Here is a 17,851-nt window from a genome sequence, read left to right as displayed (position 1 = left end):
AGGGGGGGGGAAAAAAATGAGGCCCTGTAAATACACACTCCTTCAAAAAGATCTGCCATAAGGGATTAAAAAAGAGAAAGATTAGTATTGTTCCAAAGAGTGTTCATAGCTGCTCCCCTTGTAATTTAATGAGGCCAATGGACAAATCTTTCCAATGGACAACTGCAGAAGAGCAAACAATCAATTTCACACAGTGCAGCAGCAGCAGCATTGTCATCCGCACCCACATTGTAAGAGGTTCACTGGAAGGCCTGATCATCACTCCATCGTTCTGCCTCACCAGCACAGCGGAAAAGAGAACAGCAAGGGAAAAGGTTTCTACAGATTCTGTTCTCGCGACTTCCTTACAGCTTGGAAATAACTGGGACACCCCCCAGCCCGTCTCTCCTGACCCCCACCAATCCTCTGACAGGTATTGAAACACTGCAAAGAGAATTCTCAGAAAATTCACCTGTACCATAACTTCAGTTCAGTACTAAAACACATTAGTAGATTAGGAAAGAAACTGAAGGGAAAGGATAATTTAAAAGACTTGATCAATTTTGTAGCACTTGCCATGACAACAGGTTTACCTCCAACTCCAACTAAATTTTTATGCTTTGTTCCTTTACTTCCTTGAATTAAAAAAAATATTCTTACTCTTCAAACAATATATAAAAATATATACACATCAGCTGCTCTATTTATTTGTTAAGATTTTAAATGCTATAAATTGAGACAGAAGTTTATATATAGTTTCTACAGTTTATAAGCACCACAAAAAAAGGCACTGTGTCTAAATGATGACTATAAGTATTTAAGTGGAAGCAATAAAAGCACATATGTCCTTTCCACCGCACAAAGTTCTGTAGTGAGTGCTGAGGAGACCTTACCTTGCAAGGACATCAGATGTCTGTTGGGATGGTGGCAATCCAGCTGATGACAACAGAGTGTCTGTGCTGCCTTTCATGGCCTTCATAGATAAGGCAACATCATCTCCCAAAGGCCCATTGGGAATTAGTCCAGTCTGAATTGGGGAGAATAAAACAGAAAACTGAAATAAAAACCTGCCAGACAAGACAAGCTCATTTTCCAATAGGATTTATTTATAACAGTAAAAACTAAGATTCATCAGGTTCCAGGGTGGGCTTCATTAAATGCAAGTTCTTAAAGAAACCTTATGGCATTTGCCCACAGGTAACGTGGCAAAAATAAAGTTAAAATATTAACAGGATACGTATGTTGATTTACTTCAGTTGAATTAGTTTGCTTTATTTTTGGTCATTATTTTATGCGCTTTCAAATAATTATAGTTTACTATTTTACTTGAGCTCCTGTTTATTAATCACGAGAAAAGCTTTCTTTTTTTCTTTTTTTTGGTTGTTAACGAATGGTCAAATAACTCACTGGCACTATCCACCTCGGTGTTATCATGGGCTGGGAAGACACCTACAAAAAGCAAATAAATGCTCATTAGAAAAGGTTGGAAACGGCTGAGAACATTCTCAAAGCAATACTGCCTCCCAAAACAATCTGGAATATTTGCCCACTGCTAGTCTTTGAACCATGCTAGTGATCAGCTACAGCTGTGACTTCACACCGAAAGGTAATGGCACCCACCCAGCATACAGCTACTACCCGCTCACTCACAGAAACTCGCTGATAACAGTTTCAGCACAGCGCTCCCTTCCAAAAGGCAACTGAACCCGTTATTTTTTTCTGCTTTGTGGACAAAGTTAACCAAAAGCACACTTCTGTCAACAGTTTAAAGGTCCCACTCCTTCCCCCTATTTTTGGTGCATGCAATTTAATTCCTTTTTTGCTGGCACAGATTACAAGAGATTTTTTTAATCTATACAAAAGAGTTGATTTGTATTAAAAGTTTATTTCTCAAGTATTTATTTTCATCTACTTATATACACACACAAACACATATACACCTGTGTGCATATGTACACATTTATATATAATTTCTGAAGTATTATATATACTCAGAAGCCTGAGAAGCAGGCTGGCACTTGCAGGTGCACTATAATAATCCTACTGGCTCTTGTGGCACAGATACAAGTTAACTCTTCGTGTTCCTTCATGTCCATTACAAAGCTGTAGGGTCTACAACCCTATGGGCAACCACCCTTCACACAGAGGGGCATATATGCAGTGATCCAGGTCAAACACCACCTTGCTCTACTGCGGCAGATCCAAGCCTGGTGGACAGATACTAAAACCAGAGGAGAATTCATGAGTAAAAACCACTGTATGTGTGAAGGAAGAAGTTTGGTTTTGAAATACATTTACCCGAGGTGTGGCTTCTGTAAAGTCAATTAGATTCTCTGTCAATGATGTTAAGGAAACGTCCTGGTCATCTGGAGTGCTCTATGGAATAAATCAGTTTTGAATTGAACTCCCAGTAGTAACCAGATAGGTCTGCCTGAATACTCTAGTGGCTTCCTGAGTTAGACCAGTGTCCTTAACGAGCATCATTGTTTATCAGGTCTCTTTTCTCAAATCTTTCCATATGATCTTTTTTAATAGCCTTTTCATTTCACCTATTCTCATCAATGTACCAGAAACAATGCCACTGCCATTGTGAGCAAGCTGTGAGACTGTCCCATCCTCCTATATGAGGACAGGGTACTGCGCCATTCAACAAGAAGGTCAGCAGGGTTTGTGAGCTGAGTATTTGAACTCAGAAGATGAAATTGGTAATTATTCAGTGGGATCAACTACCTCATACTGGGACACCAGCTATAGGGCATGGTGCTTTCATGATCCAGAATAACCCCTCAGTCTGCTGAAGTTAACAGCAGAGTCCGATGTCGGAGTCCTCTGACAAAGGAAAGCTGACTTCTGAATTACTATGAGCATTTCATGAAGTCCAGTTAAAAACTGTCTTATCCATAAGGCAACCCAAATATAACAATTAAACATTTCAATTTAAACTTTTCCCCCTTGTTATTTTGATAAGAATTGCCTATGTCAGAATGCCAGCCCTGCAGCATCTTTCCTGGAGCATCAAATCATTGGGATTTAGCGGGCTCCTCACCAGCATGAAGAAAACAATCAGTTTAGAAATATAAGTGTCAGGCAAAGAACCTGAAAGGACACTCAGAAATGGCCTTTGGAGAGATCTGTACAGTGCCCCCGTGTGATCCAGAAAGCATCTTTGGTATTCGCCAAGGACTGGTATTCACTGAGTTATGAGAGGCACGCAGCAAGGTCTGCTGTGCTTGCCTGGAGCCATCAGCAGCTCAGAACGTGACACAAAGAAACCTTGCAGGCTGGAAGGTGGCGATACCTTTGGAACAGCAGCCTCCTCAGCTGGAGCCAGATTAACTGGAATCATCAGGTCTTCGTGGTTAGAGGCAGCGCTGTCCTCATTTAATGCATTACTGAAAGGAGAAAACATTCTCATCAGCACACTGCCTGGGTAGCATGAAACCGTGCTGCTTCCCTGACAGCTCAACCCAAAAACTTGATGCCAGTCCCATGTGCGGCAGGCAAGACACCGACATTTGTGAGGATGTTGAAGTAAATGCCTTCCAACTACCTCCGCAGAGGACTGCTCTCTTTCATAGTTTCAGCTACAGCTATATATAGACCCAACAGTGTCAATGTCTCCTGTCTGAAAGGAGCCTCTTCAGTCCTTGTTTCCAATTTGCCTGAAGCTTCCCTACCATTCTCTTATCGTCCTCTTTAGAGCCAGGGGCAGCAGGATGCCAGGAATTTTGTTTCAGAAGATGAGACAGATGTGCTTACTGCTTGCTGGGATACTCACCCTGAGGCCTGGCCTACACTGATTAACTGCAGCAACAGTAATTAAAGATGCGTTGTAAACCTGCTTAGTTAGATGTAGCCTAAATGCTCAGCAACTGTTGCTCATCTTTTCAGACCTGTTCATGACAATTTCCACATGGTTCCCTTACCCTAGAAACACATTTCTCCTGAATGACTTACGGAACGAAGGTGTCTGAGGCAGGGATTGCTTTCAGCAGCTCTCTTGGGTCTTGAAATACTGGACTGGTTGCTCGAGGACTACTCTGTGTTTTGCCTGATGGGAGTATGTTCCTGGCACAAAACAAAACAAAAAACAAACCCCCAAACCGGTACAACCTTCCATGGAAAGCTCTTCATGAATCACTTGTTACAGGATACTTTTGAGATTGCTAGATGTACATTTTATTCAGTACCTCCATGTGTTCTCTGAGGTCTGACACATGAAGTCTGACCATTTCTTCAAAAATGGTCAAGAAATGACACGTTGTAACCCTTTAACTTTTTCAGTGCCTTAAATCTCACTGGAAACAGCAATCATTTGAGATTCAGTAATTCTCAGGAGATCAACTATCAGTGTCAGGTTTTTGCACATGATTTTTTTTTCTCCACGAGAAAACAGCTGTGGGTAAACAGACCCATCCCCTCTCCCCACACTTGTTCACGGGTCAGAAATCACTACAGTGATCGAAACTCTTGTCAGAACAATGTTTATCCAAGTTAAGTATGGGGGAACAAAGAGTATCTGGATTACCTTGTATGTAATAAAACTTAGCAACTATAGTGTTTGCTGGCTTTCATAAACACTTCGCAGCCACCAAGTTAAGCTACACTATGCAAGGTAAAACGCAACAATCACTGAGACACTGAAAGACCCCCCTGAACCGCAGGTTCTCAGTGCTGTACTTGGCTAATTACATCACACTCTTCTTCCAAATCTGTTCAGTACCTGGCAGCAGCATCCTGAATAGTGGAATTCTTGACAACTGTCAGGCTGTCTTCTCTCATGACCTGAGAGGAAAAAATGAACAAAGATATAAATTTCTGATACCTGTTCCCATCTTGTGTCAGTTCTGAGATTCACAGAAGCACCGAGGACCTGCATCCCAGCACAGAAGTGTGCTGTTCATCCTGCTCAGGGACTTACAACATCAATTCTACGTGAAAACTTCAGTGCAGAAATAAAAACAATTCAACAGTGTAGCCAAATAAAATACCATTATTTGCCACAGAATTTACTAGGACATGCTAGAAGCATAGTCTTAGTCACAGAATCACAGAATAATTTCTCGATTATTAGGCCACCTTTGGAGGTTATCTGGCTCAATAACCACTCAAACCAGGGGCTTGTTCAGGGCCTTGTCTAGCTCCATGTTGAGCATCGTTAAGGATGGAGACTTCTCCTTGGGCAACCGTGCCAGTACTGGACCACTATTATTGTGCAAAAAGGCTCTCTTACTCTATCATGGACTTTGGCTCTTGGAGCACCCTTACTTGCACGGCATCTTCTCCAACACCACGCAACTCAAGACAAATAAAACATTTAAGAAACTCAACTGATGAGGACTGTGACTATTTACCTTGTGCCCTGCTTCTGCCTGGGCCTTCAGGATATTGCTTTTGATATCTGCTGGAAGCCACGTTGCTGCTGTGACTGGGCTCTCAATTGCATTAAGACATTTATCTGTCAGCTTTACTACTTCATCCTAGACATGAAAAAAATTTTATCAGAAGCAGTTCCCACATGGAAAAGTCTGGGCCGATGTTTACTGACATCTCTAAATAACAACAAGACTAAGTGAAAGCAGATTTACACTGAAATGAAAAAGCAATTTTTTCCCTTTATTTTGGAACTCACTTGTAAAGTCACAGCAAAACATAAAGTAAAAAAAGCACAATGCTTAGAAGCAGAGATGTGAAGTGCTGTGCTGAAAACACAGCGTGTAAGAACCGAAGTGGACCCTAAATTTGCAGCCCAGTTTGCTGGCAGACCAATGTAGCAGCCATCACAATACACCGTATCAGCATAGCCTAACCATGAGTTAGTCTATATGCACTATGCCCTCTCAAATTCAAGTTGGGGAGAATTTTACCTTACAATCCACTTATAAATTAGAACAGCTGCCTCTCCCATCACTGACTGTATCAGAACAAACTGGCAGCCATATACGTAACAAAGACAATTAAAAATGAGATACCTTTCACGACAGTATATTTCATTATGTGAATTGGATTTCTTAATTATAAAATGTTAATCAAGCATTTGATCTACTAATTGCTATTTGATTAATGACAGGAGTTAATTAACGGTGTGGATACTAAACCTTGTGACCTTTCTTCTCGGGGTATGACTCAGCAGGGGGAGACAGAGTCCTGCTTCCCTGCCATATGCCAGGCCCTCTGCCCGCGGGAAGCGCTGCATTCCTGCAACACCCCCTGCCCCCCCAGAGCGGGCACAATCCGGCTGCACCCCTACTTGCACCAACTGCAGCGTGTCCAGAAGGAACGAAGCCCATGGCACAGAGAGAGCGAGCAAGTGACAGAAGTTAAAAAGAGGTGAATGAATACCTGTCGTCCCCCGCCCCCCATCCATCCATCCACTTTTAGCTTTTTTCTTTGACTGGAAATGCTTGTGAGAACTTCTAGGTATTCGGGCTTTAGAGAAGGAAAAAACATTTCCTTTTCTTGTCTCCCTCTAAATCACCTTCCAGGGTATCCAAATAGGAACTTAGGAGACTACCTAAAGGAGAACCTGCTTTAAAATTTTGACCTCAGTCAGCAATGAACTTTGCAAAATACTCAGGGGTCACAGTTAACACAAAAAGGTATCAGGCCCAACAACCAATGTTGCTAATGACTGTTGCTAGCAGACATTAAGAGATGCACATTCATACTATTCATGAAAACTAGCAAAACAATTAATTATTAAACATTTAAGTGTCTTCATTTTCCTGAAGCTGCTGGAATTGCCAGAAGTCTGGAATAATTAAAACTGATTTATTATTATTATTTGTACAGTTGCAGTACCCAACTATGATAATCCTTAAATCCTTACACTGGACCTCACCGAACCAGATGCTGTACATAAGAGTCCCTGCACAGAATTTCTAATGCATTATTCCAGTACCAGTGATCTAGTAAATCTGATTATTTTAACTGAGCACATCAGTACACTGGTGCTTTAAGCACCATTTTGTGGTTTAACTTCCTCTCAGGTTCCTCCACTGAAAGGGTAGTTTAACAGCAATTAGATTCCCAAATTTTGAAGTGTAGTACTATTAAGAAATATTTTAATGTACTTAAATATAAGTTCTATATCACCAAGGAAACAGTTCCATTAATAGTAAAGATTTTTCCCAATCTTTTCTATTTTGTGCTTGCAAAAAATGCATTGGTGTTTTACTGTTTTGTTTTTTAATGGAAAGAACACATAGCTAGAGGGGTAAGCATCTGGCACCTGATAATGCCTCAAGAGATCTAATTTACACGACATTTCAGTTGTTCACATAAAACAGTAAAGCTGCTGAGGTTTGTCAATATTCTAGCTCATTAGGATTTTTATTAGTTCCATGTACTAGACAAATATATTTGTACTCGATTCTTCAATCAAAATACGGAGCTAGGCAGTGATGTAAAAAGGAAAGGAAATACTCAAGGCAACAGCAGGAGATGCGGTCCCAATCCTTTATGCTTTTGAGCAGTGTTCCCGGTGCCACTGAAAATCACTTTGTGCAGGGAGACAGAGTCTAATGTAGGCATATTTTGGAGCAATTTCCACATGTTTACAGATCACAAGAAGTTCAGGAAAAGAAAACCCTCACATCCTTGCATTTCTGACTCTGGCGCACACTTCAAATATGGGCAAACAGGCTGATCTTTTTATTGTTCATTTCCCTTCAGAAGCTGATGAAAGCAGAGCATCGGTGTATTTAAGAGTTATTTACTCTCTTTTGTCAGATCTGGTCACTGCACTAGTGAAAGCTGGGAAAGGACAAAGTTGCATTCTTCCATCTCAACAGATTTTGGCAGGGAGCAGCAGTGAAGAATGGAACCATTCATTCCCCCCTCCCAGTTCTCATTCTAGAAAGACTTCTCTTTTTCTCTAAAACAACACAGATAGCTAGGTAAATATTTCCATATCAAAGAAATCAATCAAGATTGATTGATTGCAAGTATAGAATTATGTAAAGATGACTGTCAGGCCATCTCTGCCCCCTGATGGAAAACAGTTAAAGATTTTTAATTAACAAAGCTGAAGTGAGCAGTTCATTGGCATTTGACAGTGTCACTTACGAAGTTCAGGATACAGCTCTGCCTTCATAAGCTGAAAGCTAGTGCTTTCCCCCAGTGCATTTTACCAAACTTTATATGTGCTGTAACTGTTTCTACATAGGTAGTATCTCATGCATTGGTAAAACTGAAGGGAGATGAGACATGCTGAAATTTGTAATCGCACACTTTCAGGGAGAACACTCACACTGTGTTCATCTGAAACAACAGCAAGCTCCGGGATCTAAGCTCATTGCAAGGTTTTAGTGGCTATATTGTAGTTCCATTCAGCCCAGTTAGAAGAAGATGCCATGAATGGAACAGAAGTGGAGGAAGCGAGCCAATAGGTACATTTTGTAACAAACACCGTAAGTGGAAATTCATTATTTTTACTAAAGCAGCCTTCAAAAGCAGGAAACAAAGTGGTTTTAATAGTTATTCTTAGGTCAATCTTTTCAGAGATCATTTCTAAACCTTTAACCTTCATCTCTAATCACAACTGGGTGTACTCATTTGGTGCTACTGTAACCTGTATGCCTTTGCAATTTGAAGCATACAGAATTTAAAATGTAAAGACAGTCTCTAATCTTTGCCTGCCTTTTTAAACAAACACTCTCAAGTGACCTCTTGGTAAGCTACATCACAGGCTGAAAAGCTTTATTCAATCTTTTCTACTCAAGGAAAACCACTGATGACCTTACCCTTGCATTTTCATAATACAATTCACACTTCCTTCTTGAAAGCTGAAGTATCTTTTACCCAAAGAAAGAATCTTATTGGCATACTCGTATCAAGATCCATGCGCAGTTATGCGAATGTTCTTGCTCTCTAATGAGGTTACTATGATCCCAGCGGCTGTAACTTCTAATATCCAAGTTACTTGGAACCTCACCTGACAGCAGCTGGGTGACTATACTGTATTGGGAGCTGTTTGTTAGATTAGCTCATTACAAGAATCTTAACTTGCTTACTATATATCAGCCGTGATTTAAAAACCAAGACACTTTCCTCCGTTCTCTCCATTTAACCAATTAAAACCTTAACCTCTCTCTCTGAACCAAAATGGAGCTCAACAGGTGAAAATACTCTGAAATATACTGTGTTGGTTTGCTTTAGTTTACGCAGAGACAGTGTTTTGGCATAACACGACCTATAGGCTACTGACTAATCTTCTTAGAGACTTGGTAATCTTTGTAAAGCACTCACCAAGCAGAGAGGGGCACAAAGCATCCCTGACAACAGTCCTTAAAGGGGACGCGAGCTAAACAGCCTGCGGCACCAAGCACACCAGAGCCACAGCCTTCTCACACACAGCAGGGGCACAAATGCTCCGGAACAGGCTTAGCCCAGACACATACTACTGAACGCCTCTCTCTGCACCTGGTCCATTTTACTATTGAGGGAGCAAGAAAAATCAGAGCTGTTTCACTGAAGTTAGATAAATCCTCCAGCCTCTCTGCAAGGGAGGGTAGTACAGATAACACTGACAGGCGTTGTATTCTCTTTGCTTGTTCAAAATGAAATAAAGCACCTACAGCTTTAACATCAGAGAAATGAGAGTAAGGGAAACGTCAATTCCAAATTTTTTAAAGCTCATCTAAAAACCAAGAGTATCCTGTATGGGTGCAGTGGTCTGATAACTGGTGAATCTGTGAAGGTTCACTGCTGTAGTAAGGGAGGATCCTGTCCTCTCCATTGCTTATAGCAACACTACTGATTTTCACTATGGCTCTAGGCATAGCTTTTACCCCTTCCATGAACCTTTCTAAATCAGTATTTAACAACATCAAAAACTAAACAAAATCAAAACAAAAAAAACTTAACAAAAAGTTAAAAAAAGAAAAAGAAGAGAAAAGGCAAAAAAATTTTTTGTTTGCCTTTCTGTAGGCCACACTGGTTCACCAAAACATGCAATGATTCCTGGAGGTGACAGAGGAGAGAGTGAAGCTGGGGAAGGAAGAGTGAAGAGGAGTGAGGATGAAGAGAGCCCCTGCCCTTGTTCAGCTTCGGCTCAGCTGCCCACGGAAATGCAGTCTGACTTGCTCAAAAGGATTTATGAGAGCACTAAATCAAACCACATTACTCCTCTACGTAAACACATAGAACACTAACACCTACTTCAGAAAGCAGCTAATAAGTGGTTCCTTAACAGGAGGGACAGATCAGCAGCAAACTCGACTCTAAACAAAACATCAAAACAGTGTTCTGGGAAGGTTACCAAAGGCAACTGAAAAACACCAAGAAAGCAGCTCAGTCCCTCAAAAAAAGACGGTGAACTATACAGCATTGTACAGTTAGTAACCTACAGATAAAGACAACTGAAGAACATTTCAAGCCTTTATCCCATTTATTTTTGAAGAACGCAGCCCAGTGAAATTTTCTAAGGAGCACATGCACCTCTGCCCCCCATCTTTATCTCACTGCCCTGTCACACACAGGTTTACATGTAACAAAACATTTGTATTTCCTTTAATATCCCCCCACAGTACTTCCTCATATTCTTAAAAAATCCTGCAAAGAGCCTAAGGTAAATGGAAGACTTTTCAGAATGATCTGAACAAAACTCAGTGACTCTGCCAAGAGGAATGAAGCCCAACTACCTGTATGTTTATGTTTACGTTAGGACGCTCAGTTGGCACGGGGCTGCTGTGCTCTGTCTCCAGCTGTTTCAGTTTTAGGAATGTGTCTTCAAATGCTGAAAAAGACAGAAAAGATATAAGCTTCCTAATGTCACTGTGGAGTTACTTGACTTGTAACTTGCATTCTTCCTGAGCACTAATTACATGGTTTTAAAGTTGTGGAAAAAAGCACAAGGACGGGGGGGTAGTAAAAAATACCATTTGCTCAACCTTCCATACAAGTTTCAAGCCTACAGACTGCATGTACCTAATCACCACACACTGCACGCCTGAAAGTTCATTTCCCTCGCCGTCCTCACAGTGAGCAAGCAAGCAGCAAGAGTTAATTGCTCAGATGGTTGCACTTCACTGTATTTGTGGCTAAAGTCCGATCCTGCAAACTACAGCTTTTCCCTTGTACCTCTGTCCTTGGAAATAAGCTGCTTCCAGCTGAAATGGGGAGAGCTGACCAACTTTGTTGTCCTAGTGGTGGGTAAAATTGTCCTTATGCATAAAAGCTAAAGGAGCTTTCTACAACACTTCTGGATTTTTGTACAGAAACAACATTGTAACAACCTAGTCTGTTAACTTTGACCCCACACATCACATAATAGGGAAAAATCTGTAAGTTTGCTTACGATCCGAGTCTGCTTTTTCAGCTGCAGTTTCCTTTGTGCCAGGATGAGGGCAACTAACAGCCTCTTCTGAATCTCCTGTTGCCAAGCCAACAACTGGATGACCTATGGCATCATCAACACAGGTTTCTGGCAACTCCGTGCTGTCTAGCAAATCAACAAGAGGTACGCTGCAAAGGCACAAAGATGGGCAGAGATACACAGAATCATGTTACCACTCTTCCTGTAACAAGAAAAAGCTTTAACATATGCAATCTCTTTTTTCAAGCTGTCTTCTGGTAATCAGACATATTCTGTAAAAATTTTTCAGGTAACTAATAGACGTTGGCCTTTAGCGAGTTGGGAAAAAAAAATAATAAAAAAAAAAAAAGGAGGTGGGGGTGGTACATTCATGTTTGTAGAAGTGACTTCATACCAGAACAGGTCCACATTGCCTGCTGCTTCATCACATAACAGTGGAAAAAATGAAGAGAGGAGGAGAGAAGTTTTTATCCATTAAACACACTTTTTTGAACAAGTATCTGAAGTTTTTCTAACAAAGTCAAGGTACGCTTCAGGATTTTTATATGAGAAAAACAAAAATTAGGGGGAGGGAAGTTGATACTTTTCACAAAAAGTGATTTGCACGGCACTTCACCCAACACTTGTAAGCAGAACAGGGGGCAGAAGGATGCACAGCATAGGTCTGCACTGACACTACGGTATGGTTATGCATATATCTATAACTAGTTTCAGCTTTATTAACTTGGGCAGAGACATGAATAAAACCTTAGCTGTCACAATTAGTTTTAAGTGAATCACAGCATCTACCCTGTACCCTGTTAGGATCGCTTGTTTCACCTCCTTTGCTTTCTAATAGAAATGTCCCCTTTTTATTTTGTCCTACCATTGGTATTTACAATGCACATAGAAAAACAATTACAAAAACAAAAGTTATATTATGATGCTTATGTTGTGCCGGCAGTTAGGAATCTCATCCATCTCTTCAAAGTTCAGGACAGCTAAAGCTATCCTAACAGCAAACGGTAACAAATATGGAAACAACAACTGCTGCAGGAAACGAAGGTTAATCGACAACCTGTGCACATAACTGCAGTTTAATCGTCACCCATTTCAGTCAACAATCACTCACACATACGGTTTGGTCGCAATATTGGTTTAAGAAGAAAAATCTACCACTTTTTAAAGTCCTGTCCCAAATATGAGACCAACGATACCAAGCAAGTACCCACCACAACAGAACTTATCATTATGCACAGAGACAATTCCTCCTGCCCAGTCAGACCAGCTTCTCCCTTATCGCTACCTGGTTAATGCCCCGTGCCTCCCACCAGCCCCTGGAACCTGGAAGCAGTCCCATGTTGTCACTAGAGGCTCCAGGAAAATAACTCCTCCCTCCATCTCAAGCACCCAAAACAATCCTTCCAATGTTAAATATATACCTCTGAAAGAGATTACAGGATATCACCGTTTTAGTGCTAATAATGTACGAATCATCTTAAGATAACTGCTGTGAGGCAAACTGAGGTCACTTGCGTGATTCTCTTAAAGCAGTGGAATAAGAAGCTACTAGCAAAGCAAGTAATAGGAAACACTTCAATCTACTGCACAGTTGCTCTGCACCACTACTGGGAAATGGCAAGCAGAAGATAGTCTCACAAAGGGGGACTGAGAGATAGAGAGAATTTTAATTATTAAAAGTAACCAGCAGGAATAGATGCTCTCCCAATTAAGGCAACAAAGAAAGTGAGACTGAATCCCAATACCTTACCATCAGAGGATGTCTATGCAAGAGAGTGAAAACGTTTTATGATCTTTACATGAAGCCAACAATTTTCTGCCATTTCCTGACAGTCTCTGGTAAATAGCTTCCCAAAGGTTTGTGACAACCAGTATCGAAGTTCAGATTTTGCCTGCAGCGCAGAGGTGTTGATGCCATGACACGTTGAAGGAGCTATGTATAAGCTCCTATGAACTCCACGTAAGAAGTGACGTAGAGCACCAGTAACAATTCTCTATGCTGTAATCTCCTAATGCTTTTCTTAGCATTGCAGCACAGTGGAGAAAATGAGTGAAAAATTCTATTTATCTTCGCTGGAAAATTGCTAGGATAACTACACTAGCTTTTGCCCCCCCTATGACAACTGCAGTAACATTTACTAGACAGACAAGAAAGCTGATATAAAAACCTGCCTGCTCAAGATAAAGGCAGTCTTAAAATCTGGTGGCATATTCAAATGGCACACTCAACGCCTAGCATTGCTCCAAAAGCAGCGTACTACTTACATTAAGGTGATGAAAGTTTGTAGGAAACCTTATTGCCATTTGTGCCACGGGATGGTGGGAGGTAGCAAGGACAACGGGGGTGAGTCCCAGCAGCTTCACCCCTGCATCACAGCAGGGCCTGAGGGAAACTGAATTAATTTTAGGCAGACTCGAGAGAAGCCTCCTAAGCCAAGATGCAAGTAGGAATTGACCCCACATTTTGCTTTCAGACCCACTGAAACACCTACTCAACCACCCTCAGATAGGCAGTCACAAGAGGAAAGTCATACTAGGGAGACCATCAGCCACTGGAATTTGCAAGCACAAGAGATGTGTTCCCTGAAGAGCACTAAATTGTTCAAGGTCCCCCAGATTCTTCACCCTCTTCAGGGCACCATCAGGAAGTCTGCCATGCAGGCTTCATCAACGGCCAGACTATGGAACTAAGCACAAGATACTATTTTCATCACTGCACAGTATTTCTTTTACAAAACACTGATGAACATTCACGCCAGTCCTAAGGGAAATAACAAACGGCTTCCCAGGAAAAGCAGGACTTCAGTGACAGTCAGTGTGCAGTACCCAAGAATGAAACGCGCATTAGCTTTACACGTTCCTGTATTTACCCACACACAAAGGGATAGTTGAACTTTGTGTAGTAGTAAGTGCCAGGCTTTATGTCTTCAGAATCAACTTCTATCAACATATTTTAAGAAATATTCTAAGCAAAAAGCTGATAAGTGATACCAGGAGTTCAAGTCATACAAATAATTATGAATATAGGAATAACCAACAGGTTTTAGCACATGGAAAGGTTTTTCAGCTCACTACTAAATCACACGCAGAAGCTGTCACATGCTCAGGGAATTCCCACAGTTAAGGAAGTTAGCTACTGCATTATTTCTTCTTTTTGCCTGACAAATATATTCACATTAGTATATACCATGCAGTATACAATGCATAATGTGACTGAGAAAGCTGTCAGTTACAAAGGGTATGATTATTTTTTTTTAATTTCCTAGCTGAAAAGCAAAACAATACCTCATTCTAGTTTGTGAAATACAATCTGTAAAATACAGTAACTATCCAAGTCCACTGCAAAAGAGATAATTCTTTTGCAACTAATCTAATTTGAAGCAGCATGGAGCACCACGCAAGCTAATTTATTTTTTCAAACTGGTAGCGACACAGAATAGTTTCTCACATTGACTCTGCTAAGTAGTATAATAGTATGTAATTCTTTGTTAATTTCCTTCACTTTGGAGCATTCAATGTTATACCTGAAGTCAAGAGTAGTAAATTTAAGCCTGTAATCTTTTTTCAGATTTTTTTTCAACCCTAAAAACCACAAAATATTCAGGGAAAAAAAACACTTCCTTTTCCTTCTGAGGAAAGGAAAAGAAAAAATTCCTGGGGATGTATGATGCTCCAAATGGAAACTGTCCACACACAGTTTATAATCAAGCAGGCTGAGTCCCACATTCCAAGACTTCTGCTGTCTCCCATTTGTTTGAAGAGAATTCCAAATACTGACATAGCGTACTACATACAAGCCAACAACTACAAGAAAGGAAAGAAAACACCCTTAGGAAAAGGTGCTGGCTGTAGAAACTTTGTGGATATTAAGAAAAGATCTGTTACCACCATACTGTTTAGAAAGACATGCATGTGCTTCCTCAATGCTATTCCAGCACGTAATCTGTCCCTGTAAAGATGCAGTTAGGTGGTGTTGGTACCAGGTGGTACAATTTCTCTGTCTGCTATTGAGAGCTGTCACTTGTCCTAGTGGAAACCAGGGTAATAATTCTCCCTAAGACAATGAAGTCACAGTAAAATAAGCCCAGCACAGAGCAAAATCAACCCTCAGGATGTATGCAAGATTCACAGCCACGTGGCAAAAGCATGCAATATATACCATACTACAACAAATCAGTTCTAAAGGTAGATGGATTTCAGGCAACCAGGGTTGCTTCCTCTATCCTCAGTCGGAACTAGTTCTGCTGTCATGCTTAACATCTACCATGAAAACTTTGAGAGCTTTAATAACCAAACTCGCAGTTCATTGCCAGGCAGTCTGTGACAGTCAGCACCCTGCAGGCAGCTGGGACACCCAGCCCTCTGCTCAGCGCTGGTGAGACCCCCTGGAGTGCTATGCCCAGTTCTGGGCTCCCCAGGACAAGAGAGACATGGACCTATGGGAGGGAGTGTGGCAAAGGCCCATAAAGATGCCAAAAGGTCTGAGGGTCTGAAGCATCTGACATAGGAGGAGAGGCTAAGAGTGTTGGGACTGCTCAGCCTGGAGAAGAAAAAGCTCAGAGGGATCTGATCAATGTGTATAAAAACCTGGTGGGGGGAGTAAAGACAACAGCCAGACTCTTCTCAAGGGAGCCCAGAGACAGGACAAGAGGCCACAGGCACAAACTGAAATTCTGTTTTCAGAAATGAAAGAAGATTCCACTTAAACACAAGAAAGAAAACCTTTTTTTGCTGTGAGGTTGGTGAAACACCAGAACAGGTTGCTCAGAGAGGGCGGGAAATCTCCATCCTTGGAGACACTCAAAACCTGGCTGGCATGGTCCTGAGCAACCTGCTTTTAGCATGGGGGTGAACCCCACGATCTCCAGAGGTGTCCTTCCAACCTCAACTATTCTTCAGTTCTACAGTAGCTCCACAAAACTTCTCAGATACCCGAGGAGTCAGCCACTACATGCAATGGCCTGACCACTACATAAGCACATCTGAACTTACAACTCCGCAACAAAGCGGTGACTTGTCGTTGCAACAATGTTCTTGCATTTTAAATACAAAACTATCCCAAATTCTATCACTCAAATTAGTGGTGGCTTCTCCTTCATCTACACAGAAATTAAACAGTATTTTAAAGTCAGAACACCTGTTTTCATTTGCATATTCTTATGCAACTTTAGAAATAATAAACAAATAGGTTTGCTTCGCTCCAGAAGCTTACAACATCCACCTTGCAAAATCTAAAGCTAAAAAGAGCACAACAGACTGCTCTAATCACCTCTGTAGATCCTACAGATCTTATATGTAGCTTGCATATCCTTTTTTTTTAAAGCAGAGTTGTAGATGGAGACCCACATTTCCTTAGCAATCTCTTTCCCTTTGTCAGATACAAGGGTGAGGAGACCAAAATATCTCAGGCAGTATTATGTCATACACGAGACATACTTTCTTGGTTCTTTGGGGCAGGATATCTAAAAACAATGGTTTTGTATTTCTGGGCTATGTGGCTATTTGAAACTTATTCAAGCAATTTGAAAATCATTCAAACACTTTATCTTAAAAGCCAAATATAAATGAATTCTAAAAGCGCTCTACCCACACTCTTTTTCTTTTTTAAATAGGAAAAGAATATTTCAATGTAAAAGCAGCTAACTTCAGAAACCACATGAAAACACAGGGCATTCAAGGGTAAAGGTAGTTCTTCATGTTGTTAAAGGCCCCCAGTAATACCGATGAGCCATGAAGCTGGAGTCTTAACCTCTGACTTAACAATTAACCTCGCGAATCATATGGTAGGACTGGTGTTTGTCAGGAAGTACTTGTTTCATTTCAACTGGAGCAAAACAGCAAAACAGAAATAAAATTTTCTAGAAAGAAAAAAAATATTACTCTGACTTTTCAGGAGTTCTGATGGTTTTATTCTTAAAAAAATTAGAATAATTCTATTCCATTTCCAAGCAATATTTTTCAGAAGAAGACTTCTTTAAAAAAAAAAAAAAAAGGTTAGTTTTCAAATCAACCATCTACCTTAGTTATTTTAAAATAATCCTGATTCAAAAGGAGAGGCAGTTACATCCTGTCTCAGATTTTTGAAACCGCATTATAACCCACTAGTTGCATATGTGGTTTTATTACAAATGTGACCCTGCATGGCTCTCAAAGTTAAACCCAGCTAAAAAAAAATAATAAATCTTTCAATCATTAAGAAAAATCTTAACACAATTAAAAAGATATATATATATATATACACACACACCCCCACACACACAGAGTCATGTTTTAATATAAGAGCAATGGGTGGCTTCTGGTTTGTTTGGTGCTTTTTTAAAGACTAAATACCAACAGCATGATATATAGAGACTAAAAAATGACATATAGGGCCTATAAAAACTTTTTTCCCCCTTTATAGTCAGCTTTGTGTCCATTGTCCTTATCTCAGAAACGGCTCAAAAGGTAAATTTCCAGCCTCTGCTAGAAAGCAGTCTCTAGCTCCAGAGAGGCCCACGCCTCAGAGACTGGTCATGGTGGTTTGGACAGCATAGGTACCAGCACTGCTGTGCATTC

General features: G+C 40.7%; 1 protein-coding gene across 6 annotated transcripts in view; it reads right to left on the bottom strand.

The window, feature by feature from the left end:
* Positions 1-17,851, bottom strand: part of EPB41L5 (erythrocyte membrane protein band 4.1 like 5) — a 65,942-nt gene that overhangs the window by 9,347 nt on the left and 38,744 nt on the right. For 5 of the 6 annotated variants that reach the window (XM_080399523.1, XM_080399527.1, XM_080399524.1 and 2 more), the window contains exons 17-25: positions 11,279-11,445; positions 10,623-10,717; positions 5,334-5,459; positions 4,703-4,764; positions 3,937-4,047; positions 3,278-3,371; positions 2,278-2,355; positions 1,387-1,428; positions 873-1,006 (exon numbers count right to left, since the gene is read on the bottom strand). In XM_080399523.1, coding sequence (XP_080255649.1) covers positions 873-1,006; positions 1,387-1,428; positions 2,278-2,355; positions 3,278-3,371; positions 3,937-4,047; positions 4,703-4,764; positions 5,334-5,459; positions 10,623-10,717; positions 11,279-11,445 — 909 coding nt within the window. The remainder of the gene's footprint in view (positions 1-872; positions 1,007-1,386; positions 1,429-2,277; positions 2,356-3,277; positions 3,372-3,936; positions 4,048-4,702; positions 4,765-5,333; positions 5,460-10,622; positions 10,718-11,278; positions 11,446-17,851) is intronic. The other variant, XM_080399526.1, reaches the window with a different exon arrangement.

This window comes from Falco punctatus (assembly GCF_963210335.1).
Source record: "Falco punctatus genome assembly, chromosome: 8".
Classification (NCBI taxonomy): domain Eukaryota; kingdom Metazoa; phylum Chordata; class Aves; order Falconiformes; family Falconidae; genus Falco; species Falco punctatus.
The sequence above is the reverse complement of the archived record's forward strand: the minus strand, read 5'-3'. Positions and strand labels throughout refer to the sequence as shown.